The sequence below is a fragment of the Corapipo altera genome, unplaced genomic scaffold (genome assembly GCF_003945725.1).
Source record: "Corapipo altera isolate COAL_440 unplaced genomic scaffold, ASM394572v1 78, whole genome shotgun sequence".
NCBI lineage: Eukaryota > Metazoa > Chordata > Aves > Passeriformes > Pipridae > Corapipo > Corapipo altera.
Window position 1 is genome coordinate 3533819 of NW_020884904.1, and position 26770 is coordinate 3560588.

General features: G+C 39.9%; 1 protein-coding gene across 5 annotated transcripts in view; it reads left to right on the forward strand.

Annotated features, from left to right (window-relative positions):
• The window catches only part of ST5 (suppression of tumorigenicity 5), a 172313-nt gene that overhangs the window by 62288 nt on the left and 83255 nt on the right, over positions 1-26770 (forward strand). For all 5 annotated transcript variants that reach the window (XM_027651048.1, XM_027651049.1, XM_027651053.1 and 2 more), the window contains one exon: positions 11150-11254. In XM_027651048.1, coding sequence (XP_027506849.1) covers positions 11175-11254 — 80 coding nt within the window. In that variant the 5' untranslated portion in view covers positions 11150-11174. The remainder of the gene's footprint in view (positions 1-11149; positions 11255-26770) is intronic.

Below are 26770 nucleotides of genomic sequence, written 5' to 3' on the forward strand. Positions count from 1 at the left end.
TGCCTTGTGGGAGCTGCTGGTGCAATAAATCTCGAATTTTTTTTTTTTTTTCCCCATATTAGAAAGCTGTGTTCTTAGGGGATTTTAAAAAGTCTCAGGCTTTTTTACTCCCTGCCCCTCTTTCTGTTACTATAGCTACTATAATTTTTGTTAACAAAGGGAATAAGAAATAGTTTGCTGTGCTTAGTTTGCAATTGTCATTCTGCTATAGCTGCCAATATTCTCTCAGTCCTTTCTCCTCTCCTGTCTTCACCCCCCTCCTCTCTCCTCCCCTGAACCAATTCTGTAAAGAAGCTGCAGGAGTCTGGGAACTGCTAGTCTCCTGCAGTCACTGCAGGGCTGTATGTGCATGGGGAATGAGGCTTCTCCCCACCTAAATTCAAAAACTTGAATTTAGGTTTGAGTTTGGCCTTGTGTATCAAATGAATAGCTATGCAGAGTTTGGACAGTCCTCACTCTCGTGGACCTGCACCTACTTTGCAGGACTGCAGGAATTTCTGTCTCTTTTGGTGAAGTCTCATGTCAGGTTCCCACAGTGTCACAGATCCTTTTTTCTTGAAGTATCTTTGGGAAAATTCAAAGGAAGATTTTAGCCATGGAATGAAAGCATCCCTGAGCATGATGATAGATGGACTGCTTTCTCTGGGGGACACAGAGTGTGTTCCTAGCATGGAGGGAAAGAATGGGAGTGTATTTCTCTTCCCACCTGTGGTTTCTTACTACCTTTTTATCTTTCTAAAAAAATCTCCTCACCTGTGTTTTTCTCGTATTATGTTAGCTATTCTTCATTTCACCTTTGTTCTACCAGTCCTCAACTCACCTAATATTTGTCTGAACCTCACCTTTCCTTTCTGTTTCTTCTTTAGCACGCATCCTCTGTTTCAGTGGCACAGTTAGGAGGAAGGTTGGGGTTCACTCATTTGCTGAATCCATGCTTCTCACCCATATTTGAATTTAGTTGTCTGAGGTGGGAGATGGAGCTTAGGCAGGCAGGGCATGGATTGCACCCACTCAGTCAGGCTGCTCACATGGTAATTTATCATCCAGGGAGCACAGGGGACTTGGTTTTGTTTGTTTTGGCTTGGAACATATAGAGTTTGAAGGAGAGGGAGGCAGCAGCTGTGTTGTTCATAGACATGAGGGGAATCTGAATCAGAAAACCACTGTGCATGAGACAGGTGCTCATTGCCCCAGGAGAGGCCAGTTTTTAGGAAGGCATCCACAGGAGACAGGAGAAGGTGGTTTTGGTGACTGCAGGAGATGATGAGCAATGGCTTGTTGCCTCTGTTGCTGATGTGTTTACCATTGGTGATAGCCCCATGTCTGGGCTCCACCATGTTTGTGGAGAACCATGTTAGTAAATAACAGGTCCTCATTGTTTGTGCGTGAGCTAAGTCATAAAGTTACTCCTGGTCCATATCACTACCCTGATTAGAGCAGTGATATTTGGACATATCGAGCCATAGATCTCTGTAGGAAAAATAGGAGCAGCTTTGGGAAAATGGGCATATAACCAAATTCTGGAGTGTGGGTGATGTGCTTTACTCTCTGACACTGAATTTGAGGATCTCAACTCTAATCAGGTTTCCTAAGACTGCTAAAGAAATCCATGTCAGAGCTCAAACATAGCTCAGAGTTCCTGCATCCTGCAGATGTTGCTTTAAGTGCAAGAACATAATTTCTGAATGTAAACAGATACCTCTCCTGAAAGATTCTTGCACAAATCCCTAATACAAACAACAGACTTAATTGCCATCCCATTTGTTGCTGCTAATATCTGTGTCCAAGGCCACTTCTGGATGTACTTTGGATACAAGGGAATTGAGATCTTCTCTGTGCCTTTCTCCAGATTCTCTGGATAACTGCCAAGAGCTAAAGAGACAGACCCAAAGTTGTTCTCATATCTTTAGGCAAGCCAAGACAGCTTTGGTCAATATTTCCTACTTGTATCCATGAGGTCTCCAGCCCATACCTCATCCTCCCAGGATGCTTTTATATCATCATGTTGAGACAGTCCATGCAAATTAATAGTTGTTTCACTAGAAGTGTTAGCACTGGCAGCTTAGGTATCACGGACAGGACCTTCTTCTGGGAGATACTGACTCAGAACAGTAACACAATTACTAGGACATAGTGATCTAACTAGGAGATTCACAGTGCCACCACGTATCAGTTCTTGACCTTACTGACCCACTGGTATTTAAAGGTGATCTACTGCTGCTGTAGAATGTATTTTTCACACTGTCGTAATTGCAGTTGCAAAATGAAAGGCTACTTTGAGAGTTTTCAAGCTCTGTGGGTGTCAACTTCACTGCTGTCGCTTGGGGTGTGGGAGAAGAGGCTCAAAGGTCTGTTTGTACAGGCAATGGGAAGCCAAATTATTAATTTATAGCTCACTGCCCGCTCTTAGATAATCCACTGGCTATATTCTAACTTCTAAGTATGCACCTATACAAGGCAAGTTCCCACCCTAAATGTACTAAGAACATCTGCATGGAGACTTCACGTGGAGTGTTTAAAATGCTGTCAATTCTCCTCTGCATACAGACAAGCTCTGACATGTTTCTGCTTTATAGAGTACAATCAATAAATGAAAACAAAGGTCATTTGTCTACCCTGGAAAGTTAAATCATGTTTAAAGCACAATATAATAGAGATCTTGTTAAGCCACTCTGTATAGCAGTGTACTTCAGATGTTTCTGGGTAGCACAGCTTGCTTCTAGAAAAGTTGTCCATACACAATAGTAGTCAGGGAATAGCTCAACTGGCATAACTCAGTGACTCATAAGAAATGTCTGGCAAAATGAAGTCTCTATGCAGCTGCATCAAGATTCCCCTTCCTCCCATCATGTCTTATTAAAACATTACACAAGACATATAACTGCTAATAGCTTTGCAGTTTGCACTTTAGTGGCGTGCCTGGGAGTGGGAGCCACGTGTGCCTGGCAGGCAGGAAGGGAGGTGGGCTGACAACACTGGGCACAGCATCTTGCTCTGCATTACAGCTGTGACCTGTGTTTTGCTCTAACAAATCAAAACCTACAGCAGCTGCAAAGCCAGGATGCTTCTCAGCTGTTCAGCAGACTTTGTCAGTCAGCCTTGGGGTGAGGAAGGTTCAGTCATCGATGTCAGCTCAACAGGGAGGTTCCTTTTAAGACTGACTAAGACTTTCATCTTGGTTTGTCCACCCTGTGTTTACCCCACAGTGTGTGCTCCCAGGCACTGTGTCCAATGAACTGTGCTTTCAATTGCATTGGAATGTTCTTAGGGACTGGTGACACCCTATGGGAAATACCAAAAGGCATTCTGTTATCTCATTTATCATATACTTTGTGACACAAAAAATATTAATGAAAAAGCATCTTTCTTCATAAACTGGAAGTTGGATTAGGTTAAGGATTAGGTTAGTTAAAACTAACCTACTCTCTTCCTTAGCAAATTTGTAATTTGGTTTTTGTGTCGCAAGAGACAGTTCATTATTGTGCAAATGGTGTTGGTGTTCTTATTAGAGGACTGTGACTTCAGTGAGGAGTGAGCAACAGGAGCAGGTGAGCTCCTGAAACTTGAGTGGGTGATTTTATGCAAAAATCCTGAGGACGAAGGGAAGGAACAAAGGAAGAATAATAGCAAGGAATTGTGATATATATTGGGCACAATTTCCAAGTAGGCTGTTTTCATAGTGACATCTGGTCATTATGGAAATGTTTGTATTGCAAATGGAAAAATATATAGGCCTCTGATTATTTGGTTCTAAGTCTGCATTGCAAAATATGATTACTAAGGGCTTTCAACAAATCAGTGTTCAGTAAGTTTATTAAACGGTTTGTTGAGAGGATTTGCCAGATTGTGACTGACACTGAAGTACAGCAGAAGGAAATCAGAAGACACCTTTCTGTAGTAAAGTGATCCAGATCTGAGATGTACTACATATTTTTCTTGCTGAAACCATGTGAGAATAGTGTAAATCTAAGTCCAGCTTCCAGTGTTTGAAATCTAACAGTTTTTCTTACATTAAATACGTGAGTTTCTGCTGCATTCATGTCAGACAGAAGATGTCTTGATGAATGTTTTTCCTTTTTTTCTCTTTTTGCTCTCAAAAAATTAAAAGCAAAAATAACTTCTGTGTTTGCAAGTGTGAAATAGTATTTTATACACTATAGGAACACATACCACTTAGAGTGCTGTCCACAATCAGAAAGATTTCTGTCTTAAAGGGAAAGCACACAAATTTAGTTTTAAGTAATGTATGCTTTGAAACAATTTTTACGGTGTGTTTTCCTGACAGTCCGGAATAATCTAAATGAACGACTGAAAATCAGCCTCAGGCAAAGAAAAAAGCTCAGGTGGTAGGTTGTCAGATGAATGGGCTCCCTGAAAGAGATAGCTGTATGAGCGATGGGGTGAGAATGTGTGGTATCATAAACTCTTTCTACCCTGATGTCTCAAATCAAGATAATTAAACTTCGAATAGTCAATGTACTATTTAAAACCCATACTTTTTCTTCAACCTACACAGGGAAATATTGACTTCTGATTCAATAACAGACATGTGTTTTCTGTTAATGTCTCCTTCTCGCTTCCCTGGGGATCAGTCCCCTTTAAAGGAGCCTTCAGTTTAATTCTGTTTGATTTGTCAGTCGATGTGTACTTGCTGTATTCAGTCAGAGCTCTTTAAAAGCACTCATTTAGCACAAATGAGTTGGTAGAAGTCACAGTGAAGTTACTTCCCTGCTGGTACAGCAATAGCTGTAATTTATCTTGGTTGGAAGGAAACCTTGTATGGGCTACTACTCAGGTGAAAAGGGCTGGTGGTTACTGTACTAGATGTGGCACAAATCATAATGTCTCTCTTGTATGCAGAATGGAAGAAGGATTCAGTCCAAAAGCTGGATTCTGTCCAACTTCTTTCAGCTATGATTCTAGTAATGTAAGAGAGCAAAGCACAAACAAAACCTTATTGATACTTTTTAATACTGAAGCAAGTAAGGTAAAGCAAATGCCCTAAGTGCTAGAGAGTTCCTGTAATTACATCTAGAAGTTTTTCAAATACAGTGACCTCCATAACCTCAGAAGCGTGGTCACACCCAGTATTTGTGAAAATCCCTTCATAAAAGATGAATGCAAATGCACAGTAGCACTGGTCTCTTTGATTTTCATGTTGTTTCCCTTTCATTTGGAAGCTGTGATTGCCCTAGCAGTGCTAAGACTAATAGAGGAGCTTAGTGACGAATTTTTACTTTTGGACTGTGGTGTGTTTCAAGTGAGGTCTGTTCTTTCCACCAGGTATTTTCCATTTTCAATTCAAGCTCCACGGAAGATAAATAAAGTAATAGGAAGGTAAAGGAGGGTGAGGGAAACAAATGAGGAAGGTACAACACAGGCAAGTGCATGAGTATCAGAAAAGGGAAAAGCATTTTAGGTGGCAGAAAAACAGGAAAGGAGGGTTGAGGGGGGAATAGAGAGCTGTCCCAGCTCTGGGCAGTGTGCCTGCTTTTCACCTGCCTGGTTCTGCATCTAACCAGGATTGCCAGCCTATGCTGAGGGGAGGTAACTTCTTTCCCCTCCAATGACTGCTGAAACATCAGTTTCCTTGTGGTACCAGTTCAGTTCAGTGAACTGCTGAAGAGTGGGTTGGCATTGCAAGGGTCAATGACAACCAAGTCCACCACTCCTTGTTGGTTATACTAGGAAGTTTGTGCTAGAAGTAAACTTGTCATCTTGATTGGGAAGACTTAGCAGAGAGACTGCCCACTGACTTGATTGGAAACAAGCTGTGGATTGTGGGGAGAGAAACTTTGGATGAGACTGTGAAGTTAATACCAGTTAAAATCTGTGCCTTTTGCAGTATTATAAAGATGAGAAGTTTGACAAACCCTATTCCTTTGGTTCTATTATCCACAAACAGAATCATCAAAGTTGGAAGAGACATTCAAGGTCATCTAGTCCAACTTTCAACCATAATCACCCCTAAACCATATCCCCAAGTGCCACATCCAGATACCTCTTGAACACTTTCACAGACGGTGACTCTACCACCTTCCTAGGCAACTTATTCCAATGCCTAACTACTCTTTCAGTGAAATTTTTTTCTAACGTTTAATCTGAACCTTCCATGACCCAAATGAAGCCCATTTTCTCCTATCCTTTCACTTCAGTTGTGGCAGAAGAGACCAACCCCCACCTCGCTACACCCTCCTTTCAGGTAGTTGTAGAGAGCAATGAGGTCCCCCTGGTCTCTTCTTCTCCAGACTAAACACCCCCAGCTTCATCAGACTTGTGCTCCAGACCCTTCCCCAGCTGCGTTGCTCTTCTCTGAACACACTCCAGCACCTCAGTGCCCTTTCTGAAGCGAGTGGCCCAAATCTGTACACTGTACTAGTCACTTTTTCTCAGTCAGGCGCTCAGATGTATGTAGCTGTGTGAATGGCTTGATCTTGTTTTCTCACTTACAGATTGTGCTGCAGTGTAATATGACTCAGGCAGGTACACACTGCTGATAGCACAAGGTCTGTTTTTCCAGCCTTTAGGGCTCCCCTTGAAGGCAATCTTTTCTCGTGTTTTAAGAAGCGTGTTGGTGTCATCATAGTCTGTGTCCTGCAAAGACTGAACTTGGGATGAAATAGTTGATGAATACTTTCTGAGTATCTCAACACCAAGTCCTTGCTGAGCAGATCCTTTAGCTCTTTGTTTTGGTTTGGATGGTATTGGGTGGCTAAACTTAAACTGGCAAAACTTACAGAGCAGATATACATGATAAAAGCACGTAGTTCTTGGAACAATGTTCTTTGGAGTCTCTACAGATGCCCTCTCAAGGCAGGAATCTTTGAAAATTTTATTGGACTTTCCAGTTCATCAGAACTGATGTTGTTCTGGGAGGACATAATTATCTATGTTACTGGAAGGGAGTAGGCAAATTGCCACAAAGCAGCTTGTGACTCCTAAACAAAAGCTTAGCTATACAACACCTCTTGAAATGTGGGTGAGCTTCCCTAAAGCACTCAGAAAAGCATATTAACATGCTAAGCTGAATTCTCAATGCCTAGAGACATACTGTTGCAGCTACTCTTAAGAGAAAAATAAGTAGACCAAATCGATTATCATTTATATATTTCTGAGAGTTTGTTTTGAAGTACTTTTTCAAAGCATGAGTTTGTTTTAAAAGCCTGTAGTTCTTCCCTGCTATACCTTCCTGTCTCCAGGGCCATATGGATAGGAAGGGATGTTGAGCACAGTATTAAAAACAACAAAACAAGACCCCCCAGAAAAACAAACAAAAAACATGCATTCTGTTGAACAGAATAAATTGCAATTGAAAAGTCCCCTTCTGCTCCTGTTATGTTAACAGAACAGAAGATGTCATGATTCAAATTATGACAATGTTTTCTCTAAAACATGTTGATCTGAGACACTTTGTATAGACACTACTCAAGACATCCGAGCCTAGATATGAATAACCAGGTTCAATGTTATTCACCTTCCACAGGAGAGGAGGGAGTCAGTTCTTGGAAAGTGTTCACTGATGGACACAGGGTATATTAGAAAGCAGAAGGTTTTCCTGAGACCTTAGGAGGATATAAGGCATGAATAAAGCACTCTTGGTTGCTTTGACTTTTCAGGTGCTTGCTCCAAGCCTTGCTCCTGTTCACTTGCACTGTAGTGAGACTAAGAATGGGTGCTTCCAAAGTGCTGGGATGCTTTAGGAAAGTAAGAATAATTTTAAACTGCAGACGGGAGGAACATAGGATTTACCTCTTCCTTGCTAACATTTGTTAATGGAATTAGAGATTCAATGTTGCCTTAAGGTTCGTTAGCCCAGTGGTTTTCAGTGGTTTTCAGTGCCTCATCTGTCCATTAGAAAGCTCCAGGCCACACTTTAATTTTAAAAATATACGGATACCCTTAGGAGCAGGGCAGGTGGTTCATAAGGATTATTCTGTCATTGGGGTATCCTGCAATGACAAAAATTTGTGAGGAAATATCTGCACTGCAGCAGCTATTTTCAGTCAGGATGCTGAACCCTGACTGGCACGAGCAGTAGATCCCATATTTCCATCACACATTTTGTTTATATTTGTCTCTCATGTTTACCTTTCGATCCTGATAAATGGTTTGTGGAGGTTTTAGGCAAAATTGATGTAATAATGAAGAATGCCCAGATTTTACCATCTAGGCTCACTAAATTGCCAGTTTGAGAGCTGTCCCAGTGACACTAGTGAGACCATGTCTGGAGTAAAGCACAAACTATGGCTACATAAGGGTTTCAGAGGAATTCTTTAAACTTTGTCTGAAAATGAAGAGTTCTGTTGTATTTGTAAATACAGTTAGATGGTTTACCAGGCAATGTGGAATCTGTGTGACATGACTATTTTTGGATATGTTTTTAACAGTATGTCACAACACTTGAGAGATTTTGGTTTTCGTTGCTCTGTGAAGAATAATTTGCAAACACTATTGAAGAATGCTCTCACCCAAGCCCAAGGGATGTGATTCTTACCATACAATGATTCAATAAACTTGCAGGGCTGTCACACTCATTTGAAGACTCTACAATAACTTGCTACGTGACCATAAAATTTGGTTTAGGTTTCTTTTCTTTGTCCCTCTTTGTTTTGGTTTTTTTTTGGGAGAGGTTGGGGGGGTGTATTGAGGGTTTTTTGGAGTGGTGGTGGTATGAACCTTTGCTTCCAGGCACCTCTGTAAATTGTTGATTGAATACTTTTCTGTCATGTTCAGGTTGTTTGCATTTTCCCTGCATATGCAGCATCACCTGCAGTAAAATAATAATCCAAAATAAGCATTAAAGAAAAATTACATGTGAAAGTCATCTTATAGCACCATATATACAGGAGTCTCAACTGCATGGGAAGAAATATGCTTATCTCACTAAATTTGAAATATCTTGTGAAATTGTCTTCTAGAACTCAATTCCTCTTTTGCTGAAAACAAATCAGTTTGGCCTATTTGACATGTATGCTAGCTTTGAAATGTGAGATTTAAATAATAATTTCTTTAAAATATTGACCACAATGATATTTATCAAACTTTGACATACTTTTTTTCCATTGAATTTTGGGTATGGGAAAAGTGAACTCTTAGAAAACAACAACTACTAATTTTTTTTTTAATATGTTGATCAGTATCCCATCTTTTTGAGGGTTTCTTGAGCTCATTTTTGTCTTACACAGAAAAGGAAATCTTGGAAAATTAATGTAACTCCCGCATGCTAGCAGTTATTATTTTCCTTATGCCACGTCTCTGATTTCTCTCTTATTAGTTTTTAATATGTGATTTAGACAGATTTAATGCTGTAAAAGTATTGAAGTGGAAAGTGAGTGGAAAACATTGAAAAAACTGCTTGCTCCCTGTGGAATGTACAGTCCTAGAAAGCTTGGCCAGCAGCAGCAGGCTTTCTTTCTTGTCCCAAGCAATCCCTTTTCCAGTCGGAACAGGCAGTTCTGTAACAGTCCTGTTATCTTGATAATGTAACACTAACAATAACAATGAGACGCTGGAAGAATTTGGGGAGCTTCAGTGTAGAAAAAAAATGTTACCAACTGGGGAAAAAAATCTCCAGTTAATCTGTGAAAATTGATACAAGACAGTGGAGAAGGACAAGTAGACCTGGAGTCTGTGGTCAGCATGATTGACTCTGCCTCTGGAGCTGCAATCTGCAAGAGATTTTCTGACTGTGTTTGTTCGGAATGAAGTGGTTTAGAGAATGTCCCTTCACTGCAATGGCTTTGTTAGTACAGGGATTTTTGTGTGTTGTCAGTTCCCAGCTTGCTTTTCAGCATCACATTACAGTGGCTTCTCAAGCAGTCTGGACTTACTGTGGGTTTGAGTAAACAAGAAGTTTCGTAACACTCCTTATTTTTGCATTAGCTGTACCATTAATGGTCGTAAAAAATGGTAGCTCTGGTCAGACCCTGGGTGGCAGTGCTGTAAACCATGGTAGATATTTTAGTTTATAAACTAAGCAACATCTCAGAAACCACCCAGAGTGGTGCCAGCAGAGCTACAGAATCCTGGATAAATGACTCCTTCAGCATCAGATGGAATAAGTACAGTTCTATTTCTTTCTCAAGGGACTCCATTGGCATTTTAGGAATCTTATCATGATGTGAAAATACCTTCCTCCTTCATTTTGCAGAATATTTCTCAAGAGATTGCAGTGACAGAGGAAATGGCCACTAAGAGCTGTGCTCTGTGCCTGAGAAACATGGAATATAGTCAACATAGGAGCATGATGTTGGGGGTTACCACTTTTGCATCCTTTGGATTACATCCTGTCCTATATTCATATCATCATATTCTCCCTTCAGTCACATTATGACATTCCTATTTAAGATAATGGGATGAAAGCAAAATAAATCGTGGTACTGGGCTGCTTCTTTGCCAAAGTGAAACAATGTCAAGAAGTAAGACCCATCTTTTGGGCATTTAACTGAATATACAGGGCTGAAACTAAATTCACAACTTTTGGGATTACCATATTTCTAAAACATAGCTAGGCATTGCTAAAGTTTCATTATATTACTTGAGGTTTTAAAAGTGTCCTAATACAGTTTTACTTAAAAAATCGAGTCTAATAGAGAAAACCATTTGTGATACTTTCACACCACAAACAGATTTGAAAGTTATATTCAACAAATCCACTATTGAATAAATTTCACTATTAAAAATGTTTCCATAATAGAGCTGCATTTTAAAATTGAGAAAGCTTTCTTCATTCCTTGGAATAGCTTTTGTGTGGTCAAAATGCCAGTCATAGCTATGGTATTCGCAAGTATCACGCAGTGCAGTTACTGGGTTCTCCACATACACTGAGGGGTGGAAGAACCACACCAAACCTGTAATATTTTGTGAACTTGGTATCAAGTTCTGTTCATCAGACAGGTCAGAACCTGATGCACACACCTAATTCCCATAAGATATTTCCCTTTATAGCACTGGGCTCTAATAAATTTGGCTGTGGACGTGAAAGAGCAGCAGCAGAGAGGTAGGGTTTAGTTTCTCAGGATCATAACCAGACTGATTGCATTTTATAGAATGAAAAGCAGCCTGGAGTTCTGCCTTTACACAGCATAGTAGTTCTAGCAGCTGATTGTCATTTGGGCTTGTTGAAGCTTTAATTTTTTTCTTCTCACAGATATCTACATTTCTAGAAAGCAGAAATGACCATGACTGCCAACAAGAATGCCAATGTCAACAGCAGAGCTGGAGGGAGTAAAGTGCCCCAGGACACTCTGGATAGGTAAGTGGTGAACTGCAAGATTCTGAGAAAGGTTTGTCCATTTTTGGAACAAAATCTCTGTTCAAAGGAAGGACTCCATTCTGACACATCTCTTGGCTGAGAGAAGTTTTTTTGTGGGGGTAGGAGGAACTGAGGTATGAGGGAAGGTCTGCTTCTGGTGTATTTCTGTTGGACTGTTGCTGCTTTCCATCTGGTTATAAGGAAAGTGATTGTGAGGAAGAACCTGTGTGGAAGGTGCTATGTAGACCTCAGAAGACTTGGGCTAAATTTCTCAACCATGTGACTGCATGTCAACCTCCAGTTTGTTTTGTATTGGTTTCTGTCACATTTTCTCTGCTGTATCTGCTGTCACAGACTGTGGTCAGACTGTCTCCTGTTGCAGATCAGGCAGTGAGTGGGAAAGGGCTGAATGTAAAGTACAGGGCACATCTCTGTTGCTTTGCTTATTTGTCCTTTCTATAGCATTAAAGTTGTTTGCAAAGTAGATCATTCACAGTTAGGGGAAAACTGTAGCCAAGGACACCTTAAATCCCCAAACCTGGCCATCCTGGGGAAATCAGTCTTTTTAGACTAGATCAGAAATCAAAGTGCTTTTGCAAATTTGTGCATGTTTACTTCTGGCTAAGAAACACTATACTAATAAAGTTCCAGTCCATGAGAAGGATGTGACATGGCTGCATGCAGTGCTGCACGTACCTTTAAATAACAGACATGTTTCACTCACAAATCGGTGAAGTGAAAATGCAAGAAGGGTAGAGTGAGTTTTTGCTCCCTTGTTCTCTGATTTGCATTAGTAGTGTTTTGAGGATAAGAAAGGACAAATTTTCTTTGGGCAACTCTCCTTTGGAATGTTGCTTTGGTATGCAAGTAAGCAAATCACATGCAGCCATCAGGTTCTCTTATCCATATCAGAAGGAGTCTTGTTCTCAACCATAGCCTCTACAAAGTAATGCTGGCTGATTCAGCCCATGGCCTTCATGCAGGACAAGCTCACCAGCTGCTCTCGTTCTGGGACTGTCAGCTCTAAATCCCCCATTTAAATCTGCAGTCCCACTGTGCAGCCTTGGTGTGCTTTGACCAGGAATGTTTAGACAACTATCGGGTTAAAGAACTATTGAGTAAACGGCTTTATCACAGGAGCAAAGCTCTAAACTTTGGTTGTCAGCTAGGTGAGCAGAAAGCCACACAAACTGTGCAGGGCCTTTCCTAAAATCCGTGATGTGTCTGTTGACATATCTCCCTGTCCTTGCTGTAGCATTTTGTCTAGCTCTCCAGGGGATTCTTACACGATCCTATTCTGTTTTAAGGGACTATTCTGTACTATGTTACACAATAACATGCCAGTGACTTAATTTTTCTTGTGTTTTGTCTCAAAAAGACTTTTACACTATTATAAACAGCACAAAGGAGGAATAACTTGCCCCTAACCTTATAGAGTCTCCATACTGCAGTAATACCTTTACGTTACATATCGGACATGGAAGCAAGGAAGATGCTCTTTGCCACAGAAAGTTCAACAAGTAACTCTGTAGGGCAGTAAGTAGGCTGCAGTAAAATGAATCTGTGCCCAGACATGAATGCTGTAGAGGAAAGAAGCAGTGGAGGTCCTATTTATTTGTTGGACATTTTGAGATGGGGGTGTGGGTTGTACCCATGTCAAAAAAATGCTCCAGTCACTTTGTCCAGGCCAGGTGGCATCTGTTTTAGCCATATCTGACTTGGAGTACCACACCTGATAAGCTGTACCACAATTGTTCCTAGCTGACAGAAGTACAGCATGTGCACAGAAGGATTATATTGGTAGAACTTCACTGTTTCAAAAACAATAGTAAACATTGTGATACAGGTGAGGGGATCACAGAGTTACTGTTTGATTTTGTTCACTTGAGAATGAAATGTCAGAGGTGAAAAGTCCCTGTATTGCAGCTGCCAGAATAGCTGGTATAGATAGAGAATTTGAGAAAGAGAAATTGAGGAGAGTTGGCTTTGATCCTAGAGGGGAGCTGCAAGTCAGCTCTAAAGTGTTTGTATTCTGTCTTTGTATTCTGAAGTTTTCCAAGCACAAACAATAGAAAAAAGAAAATATAAATTATATTCTGAGATTTTTCAGGATGGAAGTAATGAAAAATGTATTTTTAGCAGTTTTCTGTTTTTATTTAAAGGAAAACTTCTTTTTAATGAGACATCTCTGTTTTTCATTTAGACAATCTGGGGTTTTTTTCTCACTTTCAGTCCTTTCCATGGCTGACTCTGCATTGCCTTTTGTATCTAATAACTTATTTCTCTCTTTCAACTCTTTACCACACCTTCTTCCCATTTATCTACACATATCATTGAATCACAATAATCCCAGGCAATTTTCCTGAGTTGGATGAAATGGATTCATTCTGATTACCAAGGGATAGGCTGGTCTACAAAGTAGCAATGAGTTAATAATCAAGAGCCTTAAGTTAGAACCCTGACCCTAATCCTGTCTGTGCTAGTGACCTCCTTTGTGGCATTGTCACATCCTTCCCATATTTAAATCTGTCATCAGGTTGATCTGCCTTTTTTCTTGCTGGTGCTGTTCTCCTTTTGCTTTTTAAAATGTGCATATAAAGATAGAGATAACCAGCATCCATTCTGGTGGTTTCTATTAGGCAATATTATGCTGTGTTGAAGCTCAGCAGAGATGGACTTGATATCCATGTACACATCCCAATTTGTTTGTTTGTGGGTTTGCCGTCTCTTAGTACAAAACACTAAAAACATAAAATAAAGAGGGCCCAGAGTGACTAGAGGAATTTCTAGAGAAATATTCATATGTAGATTCTAAACCCAGATCTCTGATGATATCTGGCATTCTCAAGATGCTTATCATCCTTCCATCAGTGCATACAGATTGGTGCTGGCAACTTGGGTCTAGACTTTAGCAAAATTTTGGACCAAGTGTTTTGTTTTAAAATCTTTTGCATTCTGAGTAGCTTAGAAATTACTGTGGGATACTAAGTTAATGGATAGTAACTGTCAAATAACTGTCTTTCCTTATCATCATCATCATCATCTGTTTTGATTAGGATTTGTCAGGAAAAGATTTTGTAAGTACAAATGTGAGCCTGAAGCTAAGGAAAATCTTCGAGTTGCAGTTGTACAACAAGTGGGGAAGTGAATAGGTGGTCACGCACCATTTCTCCATCCATTATTTTGCCTTACGTAATCTTCTTCACCTGTCTTCGAGAAACTCTAAGAGGATGTTATTTGAGTCAACCATGAGGATTCTTCATTTTAGTCAGGCTCTAAATCAGTGGAATAAGCACTGGCATAATAAAAGTTCAAGGCTTTCAGGATTTATTGCAAACATGTTCAAAGATTCGCTTAAACTGAACAGTCACTCTCTCTGCTTGGTATGGAATTTGGCTGGACATTTGGAAATCTGCAAATGTATTTTATAGTTCGTGGTAGTAGAGTTTCATTTAGTGCTGATATTGGTGCAACATAGGTGTATTAATCTCCTGGTGGCTATGGCATATTTTTAGTGTTATTTTCTTCTCAGTCCTAGTTTTGGTGAGGTTTGTTGTTTCAAGACTGTTCACTTGGACTTGATCTCAAAGGTCTTTTCCAACCTGAATGATTCTATGATTTAGTGATGTAGTATCACCAGCTGGTTCAACCTTTTGTGATTCATTATGGGTCAGAAGCAAAGGTCAGTAAAGTCTGTAGAAGTGTTTCTAATTGCTTTGGCTGTGAATCAGATCCCTGTAGATCACAGATTTAAATTTTAATAATAAAAGTCTTCAAAAAGAAGGTACCTACAAGTAAACAACAAGCATCAAGATTCTTGCAGTAACTAAGGTTCTCTTGGTCCTAACCAGGATGTGGATTCACATGAGCCACCAGAGCCATTTTTCCACCAGATTTGTGTGAATGGCAGTTTAGGAAATGAGGGAGAGACAGAGCAGAGTGAAGACATTATTTGGGAGGGTAACTGTGAGTCTCTCCTGAGAAACTGGTTGTGTGATTCATGGATTTCTTCCATAAGCATAGGAGGGGAAAATACTTAGATTTGAAGAAAGTGAAATGATTTAAATAAATAAATCTGCACTAATGCATTTTTTTCTGAAGCTACTGGAGGTTCATTCAGCACTTGTTACAAACTGAGGTTTTTGTGTGGTTTAGGTGAGACAAACTTTACTGTGCTCTGAATGGGAAACCTGTAGAATGATGACAAGGGTGGTTGATATGGAACATTTTCACTACAAGGCAAGAGTAGATTGATTGTGACTCTTCATCCTAGAGAAGAAAGGGTTGGAGGGGAACAGGAAGTAATAGAAGTCTCTGAAATGATATATGGAACAGTGAGGATAAATAGGGGGAAAAAAACCCTCTTTCTGTTTGAGAACTGACACAAATCAAATAAAATTAGAAGACAACAGGTTGAAAATCAGTTGAAAAGAAGGCACTTCTCTGCAGCATGTTTTTAAACTATGAAGCTTATTGCTATGGGATGTTGCAATTGGACAAATTCATGGAAGAAAAATCTTCCAAAGCCTTTTAGTCACAGAAACAAAATCTGTGAGTCAACAGACTGTTAAGCTGGTGAAGTTGCACTGCAGCTTCTCCTGTCCAGGCACCTGCTAACCATCATGATCGGTGACTGAGCCTGCACCAGGAATGCTTTTTGGGTCCAAGCCAGTGGGGACATTCTGATGTTTTTTGGAACAAGAGCCAATTACAGGAAGCAAATTGGAGAAATTGCAAAAGGATTGTTATGCTTACAAAATGAGACTTTCTGGCTTTCGGTGAACTTCAAGGGCGCAACTTTAATCCTTCCTCGTGAGTCACTGAGGTGAACGCCAAGGAACAGAAGGATAGGAAAGCACCTTATGTGTAGCTGAAAGTGACTTCTTGGCAGTTCTGGCAGGAAGCAGCTCTGTGAAATCTTCTTAGCTGTTCAACAAGAGACAAGGGAGCCCAGAGCATGCTTGAAGCTAGTTCATGACCCTTTTGTATCAAATGACTACTTGGTTTGATTGCACCATGTTTAAGCAGATCAGTGTAACTCTGAGGACACGTTAAGAGAACAGAAGTCAAAGAAAGGCATAGCAGTGTTTGAAACTCTCTCTCCTTGCAATGTGGCTTGTTTTCCTTTAGCAAATGAATTAATATTTATCTGGGGTCTTTGTGTTTTATGCAGAAACTTAATTTTAATTAATGAATTAATTCATGAGGTATTTGTCCTAATCTAGTGCTTGCTCCAGTGCAAACAAAGGTAATTGTAGAAATGGTACTACGACCTCTGACTTAAAAATCACCTTTACACTATACTGTATTAAAACAGGCCTATAGTTATGTCTGTGAGGTCATGCTCTACTTAAGAAAATACAGGTTTCAAACTTGTACTCTGTATAGTATAACAGAGACAAGGAGAAAAAAAATTCAAACAAAATAATTATATATTAATATATCATTAGATCTGAAGATTGTAGCTTAGTTTAAGATGCTAGATGCAACAGGGACCAGAGCTGAAAAGTGTTTAGCGTAAATGTGGCTACAGAACTTCTGTAAATCATTCCTAATGTCTTTATCTCTGGCTAATATACTATCTCTTAACTCTGGATCTCAAGCCATTTTGTACATTTCTTACCTGCTGCATATACTACTGGAGTACAGGAAGAATTTGTTTTTAGAGGAGCCCACTGATTTACAGTTTTTTGTCTGAGAGTATTGAATGAGGCATAAATAATTTCAGATTTTGTTGATACAGGCTTCTCCTGGTGTGTTTGTAAGTGACAGAATTTCTCTTTGTCTCTAATATTTTCTGTGGTGCAGGCTGTGCCTTGCGTATGAGTCCCACCTTGGAGACTAGGGGAGAGCTTTTGAAAGCTTAAACATGTTTGTATACCATTTACAGTGAACAAAGATTAGGTCCTCTGCAATTAAGTGTGTTGTACTAGCATGATGACTTCAGTAGTATATATAGGGGGACTGCTGTGTTGAACTAGAACACCTTTCTAGTTTAATGTCTCTGGGCTCAGTTTGGGAAGATAGACAAAGCAGAAACCGATCTTGATTCCAGCTGTGGAAAAGGACAATATGTGAAGAAAACTACTCTCAGAGGCCGTGTGTCTGAGGAAAACTGTGTCACCAGAATCATATGAGTTTCAGTGTGGATTGCATTTTGTGATGTGGGCTGTTGTCTTTCCACCCAATCTGCACGGGAAAGGTGGTGTCCTCAGTGGAGGATGTTGGTGGAGCATGTTCTCCAGCTGAGCAATCATAATTTCAGTGGCACAATAAACTGAGGGTGCTGATGTCAGTGGGTGGTATAGCAAGACACCAGAAATTTGTGCTAAGGATTATATCTGCAAATTGCTGTGAGCACAGAGTTCCAGGTTGCGAAGTGTCTATCCTAATAACTGTCATAAAACTTCTTTCTAAATGCTTTTAGTTGAATCTTTGAACCAAATATACTCTTACTTGGTTAAAACTGGAATCTGATATCATGAGTTGCATCTTTCTCCTTGCTTGGGAAGAACTGAGCTGGGTACCCACAAACCTCTAAATATAGGCTCTGGTTTTTATCTCCCAGCACTGTGTGAGGACATTCCTGCTGTCACTGACAATTTGTCAGCCTCATTAGCCTGGCATGTGCTGAGATATGTTTGCACTGGCTTTGTGGCTCAGAACTTCTTCCTTCTTCAGAATGTAGGTTAACAGGACAGAATTTTAGTTGGTGGAGCTAGCTTGCCTCCAGTGAAGGCAATAGAGATGCACCACATAAATCAGATCTTGACTAATATAACTCTAGAGATACCTTAGGAGTGTTTCAGACAAATTGTTTACAATTCTTTATTTATCAAATAAAATAGTGACTGACATTGTTTAACAAAGTAAGCCCATGGAGTAGTGTTGTGTCCAGCTTTATTACGAGTGGGGGAATTATTTGCTGTTGTTATTCATAGGTAAAATTAAAATTAGAAGTTCATAGGGAAGGCTCCTCAGGTCGATGCATTCACTTGCTGCTAGGTAAACCAGATCTGGATCTGCATCTGAAGGCAGAAACAATCTTAGAAAGATCTTAGAAACTAAGAAAACTTTTAGAGAAATCTTCAGTGAAGGAAGGCTTTGTGCCTGTGTTTCAGCCTTAAAACTCTGAGATGTGTGATCACTTCCAAAATCAGCCCTAGTCAGGCCAAACTCATTCAGTTCTACAACCAGTGTATTTATTTATTTATTTTAAGATGAAATAGATTCTCAATTCACATTAATAAATCCAACTGAAATACTTTGCTTCCTTTGAAAGGATTATGTGGTTGTGGCCTGGGCAGAGGACTAGAAATACTTTGCCTCAGGAATTGACACCTCCAGAATTCTTCAACAAAAGAATGTGCAGATATGCCTGGTGTTGGGGTTAAGAAGTGCTCTGCTGTCAGTGCTTGAGTGTGGGTGGCAGTTGTTTGCTCTGCTGGTTCATTCTGAGAGTGCTCTGTTCTCTTCCCTTTCCACAGTAATTTTTTCATTTCAAAGATGATCTCATGTCTTGAGGAAAACCCATCTCTATAGGGAGAAGTATTGTCTTCACAGAGGCAATGTCTGTGCAGTACTTGTCTCTCATTTAGGGACATCCATTCATGGATGCAACTGTAGTGTCTTCTGCTTGTGTTACCAGATATGTAACAATATGAATTTAATTTTTATAAATTCAATACTTTTCTATTATGACTCCTAATATAAGAAAAAACCAAACTAAACCAGTGCTCCTCATCTCTGTGTTAAACTGTAGTCAGTGTCAATATTTATTGTCAGGTAATTCATCCACATGTGGTCCAGTCTGTCTGCACTGACAGTGAATTACCTTGTGACTCATGCAAAAGAGCTGTGTTCACACCCAGGGTGGATGACTCGAGGGGCAGATAAGGCAGACTGACACTGAGCAACTCCCTCCCCATTACTGTGACAGAGCGTGGGGAGGGAGATAACTGCATCCACCACGGTGGATCCCTGATCCTGCTGTAAGAAAAATATTAGTAGTAAGATAAGCAAAATGTATTGTATTTATGCATTTCACATGAATATAAATTTAAAAACTATGATATTTATTACATGGCCTGAGTTTTCTGAGTGGAGAGCATCATGAAGAATGCAATAACTTGGAAATCAAAGGATGCATCTTCAGCTCTCTTTGTTGCTCTAAAACAATGATGTTTTGATCTTATTTGAAACTCTAACGTGTACAATTGTCCCACTAACTTTCTATGTATGATTGCCATTGTCTTATAGCAATTATGATAAATTATTCTCTCATCTATTCCTCTTTATTTGCTTAGTATGTGGACAGTATTGCTGTGATTGTTAGAAAAGCTGCATCTTGCCCTTGTGGATGTCTGCATTTCAATTACAGGGGAAAGGCTGCATTTAATTAGAGGTGAAAAGTGCTCTTTGCCTGGGTTCTGCAGTTAGTTGCATGGTTTAAAAGAGTCTCCTTAAAACATTGGTAATAGATCGCTGTGGAGAGCTGTGCTATTCCTCTTAAGCCATACTTAACTGAAAGTTCAGTGGGCTCTTTGGATGCCAATTCAGTTTGGTGCTACGGGAAAAAATGCTGGTGTGTTTGCTGCTGCCTCGACTGTGTGCTGAAATGCTTATCAAAACATCACAAGAGTGATGTGTCTCAGTGAAAATCTTTCTCTAGAGGAGACATGCAGATGTAGATGCAAAAAAACAGGAACAGAAAACGGGTTGCTGCTTGTTTACAGCTTTTGGGAGATTTGTATGGGGTTTGATAAGTTAGTGGTTGCTGTTTTGTGCATATTTGGGTGTGCAAGTTTTGGTCTTTTTTTTTTTCCAATGCATTCTGATGAGGGAGGAGTGAGACCAGCTTGAAAAGGAGAGTGAGTTATGTGTGCACAAAGCAGGAAGCCAAGTCTTCATTTCACATATTTTAAAATAAAATCTTCAATTGCCCCATTAGGTAGGCTAAAACATCTCCCAGTTTTCCCAGTCAGAGGAGCCCTGGGGGACTTTGTTAGAGCACCAAGAGGCCAGTGGTGTGAATTTAGCTTGTGTGCTCTTGGTGTGTCCCTCTCCATGCTGCCTGGGCTGGGATCTCTTGGCTCTGCTGCAGAACTCCTGGCAGCTGAGTGTGGCTCAAGGCAATGAGGCACTTCACACTGAACTGCTGAGATGGATTTTCCTGCCAAAACTATTTGTCTACTGCTCAGAAATACTAGAGAGAACACTTAAAGCTCTTCATGAACTTGTGAAACAAAACCTGCAGAAAATGTTTGTTACTTTAGAAAAGAATCAAGTTTTAATATTTTGACAGCGAGCTTGAGAATAGGAAGAATAGCGATTTAATAAAATTGTAAGACTAACAATATGCTAAGTTATTGGAGCCGTGATGAGACACAGCTTTTTTGTTGTTGTTTAAATCATTGAGATTTAGAAAACAGTTCAAAGAAACCTCAGCCAAACAACTGTGAAAACTGAATAACTGATGTGAAATCTATTAGCAAGTATCGTACTCCTTTGGAAGCAGAAACAGCTTGAACTATGCAGCTGAAAAATTTTTAGCGGGTCAGTTCCCAGCAGTGCAAAGTTACATTTGGTTCAGGAGGGAATAAGAGCTGTTATTACCCTGTACGGCTGGAGGTGCATCAGCTGGGAGGGCGCCTACTGTCATCAGGAACAGAAACATCTGCAGTGGGAACAAGTCAAAATGCTGGTCCAAATGACCCTGAAACTGGGAAGAGTTTGAATGCAGGGTTTGACTTTATCGCTGTCCTTTATCTCGGCACCGGTGACCTGCTGATTTCCGACGGTCTGAGGCAGAATGTTCCCCTCCCTCGCACTGCTCAGCAGCGACCTCGGGGTGGCAGATCAGAGGGCATACGGAAAATCCCTGGAAATCACTTAGGCAGGGTTGGAGAAATATTATTGTAAGTACAGTGTTCTAGAGACATAAGAGAGGAATGGTTTGTAAGATGAGGTACTAGCTTCTAATTAGATTGAGAGAATTGAACAAATAGACCTACTTTTGGATACATCCTTTTGGCTTCCCCAAAGAGTTGGTAGGGGACAGGGAATTTAACTATTCCATTTCTATTGCTGCTGGTTTGTTTCACTGTAATTTTAGAAGTCCACTCAGGAACAAACATAACTTTATATGCACTTGTCAGTCAAACAAATAACTTTTTGTTAGAGGGAAGTTTTATTAATATATCCCTCCCATTTGTACAGGTTTTTAAGAAAAAAAAATCCCAATATACCCTAAAATTTTGTTTGAATTTTACTTCACACAGTTTCAGATCAAGTTGGATTTATTATTACTTGGAGTCTGCAGGGATTTACTCTGGTGAATTACTTCCCATTGTATTATAATTATCACGACACTTTGAATGCTTTATGCTTTTATATGCAGCAAATCATACCTTATCATTAAAATTACCTTTCACCTTCTAATACGGTTTATATTTGCCAAAAACACTGGAAACTGCAACTCTTGCACTACAAAGACTACTTAGATTACTGCAATCTTTATTTGTTTAATCACCATGTTTACATTAGTGTACTCAGTGGTACTAAGACCTGAACTAAACTTATATATTTTTGCAGAAAACAATTACAACAGCATGGTTTTGGAAATATTTCTGATATTTTTCTAGTGCTTTTACTGCAGTAAAATGTAGTGAATAAAAGCAATGAGAAAGATATATGATAAAACACTTAAAGGAGACTTCACCAGTGCACTATCAGAGAATCAAAGCACAAGTCTTGTGTGAATTTGTTTTTTGGGTGGCGATAAAATGTGAGACAGATGTCCTCAGGGAACATAGCATAGTAGTCAAGTGCATAATATTTTTACATTATAATGCCAATAATTCAATTTTTCTGGAGGAAGTTGTTCTTTGTAATGAAACTCTGTTGCCTTCTGGACCAGGAAGATGCTGGTAATATCACTGAAAAGACCAACAAAGATGCAAGTCATGAGCGCTGCTAATGATATTCCCTGTTCTGTAAATGTCTGGCCATGAGGAACTGTCTAGGATGCTCATCTCTTTACACTTGGGCTGTTGAGAAGCCATCAGTGTGGGAGAACAGTTTCTGTTCTGTGCCCTAATCAGTTCAAATTTGAATCAGTGGTTTAGAAATGAAAGAGTCTGTGTTGTCTTACCAGTTTGCTGCACTGTTCAGTTATCCGAAAAAGATATTTTCCACTTGGGCAGAACAGAACATTAGAAGAAGAAATAGTAAAATTTGTAAGGAGTGAATTTGAAAGGAAAATCTGAACATAATGAGACAGATATTGTATGTTTCTTCCCTAATTGGAAAAGAAACTTGTATGCTTGGAAAAACAAAGCAAGAAGTGCACCAACTTAGCATCCTCACAGATTTCATTCTTTAAATAGCATAATCACTATTTACCGGGTGCTGTTGTGTCATGAAACTGGGAATTAGCTCAGTGCTTGATTCAGTCTCCACACCGAATGTCATCCTTACATTTGCCCTTGAGGAACAAACATTAACAGCAAATGGCCTTTAAAAGCAAAAGAAACTGTAAGATTTTTTTTCCGCAAGCAGGAAAATAAGACCTAATGGAAATACACAGGTGCCATTCATCTTATTACAATATATACATGCAAAAATGCCCATAGTTCCTGGGAGATTTTTTCAAAACTTTTTTCATGATTCACATCATGCACTCCGAGGTTATTTCCATTTTGGCCAGCTCTTGCATATAGAACTGGCACTGTGCCACAGGGGAATGTGGATCCCTGGAGCTGTTGAACAACAGGCAGCAATGTGCAGGAATCTGGTAGGATAACTTCAGTGCTGAGAGCACAACTAAATATAACAGTTGTAAAAGATATGATGTTCCTAACAGTCAAATAGCACTTAAAAAATATAAATTGATTTATTGAATCAACCCATAAAATGATATTGTAGTCAATGGGAACATCAGTTCCTGTGACAACCTGATTGGTTTTTTTGGGAGCCTAAATATCTTGCAAGTTTCCCATTATCCAGATATGGGAATTTTGTCCAGAGTACCCATATGTTGCTCCTGAAGCTCTTTGTGAAAGCAATATTTTTATAAAGAAAATATTTTATGCTTATCATATTAACTATTAACTTTAATGCAAATATGTGTTAATATTTTATTATGACGGAGCTGTAGACAAATGCTGGAGTAAATGACAAGTATTAATTTGTTTTCTTCTCTCCTTAGCTGTAGAAAGAAAGTGATAGGTCTGCAAAGCAAGGTGACTTCTTCAGCGTAGGTCATCTACAATGCTGTGGCTGTACAGCAAGTACACCTTTGTGACAAACAATTAACAGCAACTAATAAATAGAAATGGTATTTTTCATTTTGAATTCATAGGCTAAAGCTCACCTTGCATCACCATTTCTCAGATGTAAGCTTTTTGTAGGTAACAACGAACTATGAAAACACAATTCACTGAGGTGGCAGTAACAGAGAAATGGTTTATGCTCCAAGTGTTCTGCTAGCAAAACCTCACAAGGTCCTTCTCCAGCGAATGCTGGCAGGCAGGTGCAGGGGGCTCCTGTGGGCTGGGTTGGGGTAGTACTGGTGACACTCAGGTAAGGGGAGTGTTGGTTAATCCTCCTGTTATCACAGCGTGGGTATCTTCAGCTGGCTCCCCTTCTGCATGAGCAGCAGGACGCTCAGCCCAGGGAGCAGCGGCACGGCTGCGTGGCAGCTGAGGCCAAAAGAGGACCTGTCAGTCCAGACAACTGAACAAACGCCCAGGAATCAGACTGCTCTCATATGAAACCTTTGCCCCCTTGGTTTGCTGCTGATTTGGGAATTATGTCAACATAGGCAAACAGGGGAGATGGCAGATAGCCTGTGTCCATTTGAAACTGTTGGCAGAGGTCTAAAGGCATTTTAATGTGGATTTTTAACCTCTCCCTTTCCTGTCAAACAGTACCGTCACCCATGTGGACTTCAGGATGCATGCTGAGCCTGGCAGGCTTGCTCACTGTGTCTGTGTATATGTGATTTGGTACCTGATATAGCTTTTATGATTTCTTTAGCAACAGGCAACTGGATCGCTTCAGTTTAGAGGTTCAGGAATTTATTGTAAGCTGTTGCTCCCTACAACTTTAAAACAAAAACGTGAGAAATGCTATTTTTTCCAAGCTGTGGGCTACCAGGAGCAAACTTCTTGCCAGATTTCTCACGCACCGGTACCTTCAAAGCCAGCATGTGAGACTGCAGAGAAAGGCTTTGCTACTGTTAGCTTTGTTAAACATTAATGTCAGCTTCCTCCCTTTAAGCATACAAAGGGATAGAGGTTTGACAAACACACTCAGGCTGTGTCATTTGCTGCTTGACAAGGGAAGCAGGCAGAGGCTACAGCAAGGCATGTGGGGCTGAGGGAAGAATGCCTACGTCTCCATTCTGTACCTTTCCAGGAGGGAAGAGCTTCTGAGTAAGTCTGGGTAGGCTGAAGCGACAGCAGTGGTGGATGACTGTGTGCTTGTCTGAGGCTTGTCATTTCCCGTAACCAGTTTTGCAGGAGGGGGACTTTGTGCTCATAGGCAGGAACTCAACACCAGCCTTCTGCTTACTGAAGGTAGCTATAGGACTGGCTTTAATTGCCAGAGTATGCAGCTCTGGTGTAGGACTAGCAATTTTGTGGACTAAAACTCATTTTTACAGCCTTTCTCTTCCCCTCCTCCCGCTATCCTTCTTGCTCTCAGACAGAACCTAATCTCTCTGCATGGCTAAATGCTTGTTTCTTGTCTAGTTTGATGAGATTCCATTTTTTTCTCTTTAATTCTTAAAGGTGATTTTTAAGTTATGCAGCAGTAATCATACCCATGCTTTTGCCCTCAGATATTCCTCTGGATGACAATGTTTATGAGGAATGACACTTTGTTCTGGCATACTTGGGGTGCATACTTTGGATATACTAAACTAGATTTGGTTTTATTGTATAGAAAGTGTTAGTCCATTAGAGAGAGGCCACAGTTGTTTACACCTAGGCTGAATAGAACTATACTTTTCTAACTGCTGGCTAATTGCTGAGATGGAAACGCGGTGTAACATGCAGTGCTGCTGGCACATTTTTGTGTGTTGTGTTGGTTTTGATGCCTGGTTTCAGGGTTTTTTGGTGATTTGTTTGTTGGTTGGTTTTTTGTTTGTTTGTTTTTTTTATAATATGCTTTCTGGGTTATGAGACAGCCTGCATTTTTTTTCCCACTGAATAAATATCAGAAGTCACAGGTTTGTGCTTTTTAGGAAAAAATCAGTATTGTGAGTCAAACTCTGTGAGGTTCTGAGGGGCGTAACTTATGTTAGACTCTGGGCTTCAATTTGTTGATTCAAATACTCATTATTTGAGAGCCCGTGGATTACTGTAAGGAGTTTGTTGATAGTATCGTAGTCTTTGGAGAGCAAATATTGTCACAGCTGATGAGCTTATAAATGTCACTAGTTGGTTTTTCTTGCTGCCGTACACACAGGTGTTGGTATTGCCTCACTTGCACCACAGCATTTTCCTTTTCTTCCTGCTTTGCCTGATGCTTCCTGTAGTGACATGAAGCTTATTTTTGGCTCTGTCCTGAAAGGAAAGGATGGATGACAGGAGAAATATCTATTTGCTTTTAGTCGCTCTAAGTTAAAGTTTAGTTGCTCTAAATTAAGTAAAACTTGCAGTTTCTTATTACTGTGCAGCATTCCTGTTGCATGTCAGTGGTAGCAAAACGTTTTCATTGTTAGGGTTATGACACATACAAATTCTCTTATAAGAAGTAAAAAGTAAAGTGAAAAGTAAAAATGTATTGGGCAGCTCCTTATAAAACCTAATAGGCCAAGAGAAGAGTGTAAAACTAAATCCATGGTTTTATAAGAAGCCAAGGTCTTGTGAGAATGAAATGTTTATAAAGGATATATAAATCCTCCAGATGATATCCTGATTCCAAATTTAGGCTTGAAATCCCACAGCCCTTGTAGGTGTGGTGATGAAATCTGGTCTGGGAGGCTCATTTCAGCTGGATGAGTAATGGACACGTTTATGTTACCCTTGATCACAGTGAAGAAAGTCACGGGGAGTGTCTTTCCCTGACCTAACTCTGCTCCTGATGACGGTTATGGGCAGCAAAAAGCAGAGAGAAGCCAATGTCTGAATCTTTTGGAAAGTTTCCTTTAGATCATATTTCTGAATATTGGTGTGGGCAGTGCTCGAGTACTGGCTGATTGTTCTTCTGTTAATATTCAGTGAAACTGAATTAGGGCCAGATGTAGCCCTTGGTCAAGTTAAATTTGGCCTTGTCTGGACTCTTAGGTAAATAAGCATCATAGTAACAAGCATTGCAAGTCACAGCTTGGCTTTTTTTTCTTTTTCTTTCTTTCTTCTTTTTTTTCTTTTTCATTTTTCTTTTTCGGTTTATGTATGTATGCCAACAGATTGGGGAATAAATAGATCAAAGAGTTTTTCAAAGATGCATTCAACTAAAAAAAACCCCAACAACTCTTGTTAAGCCAATTTTTTCTGCATGATACTCAGT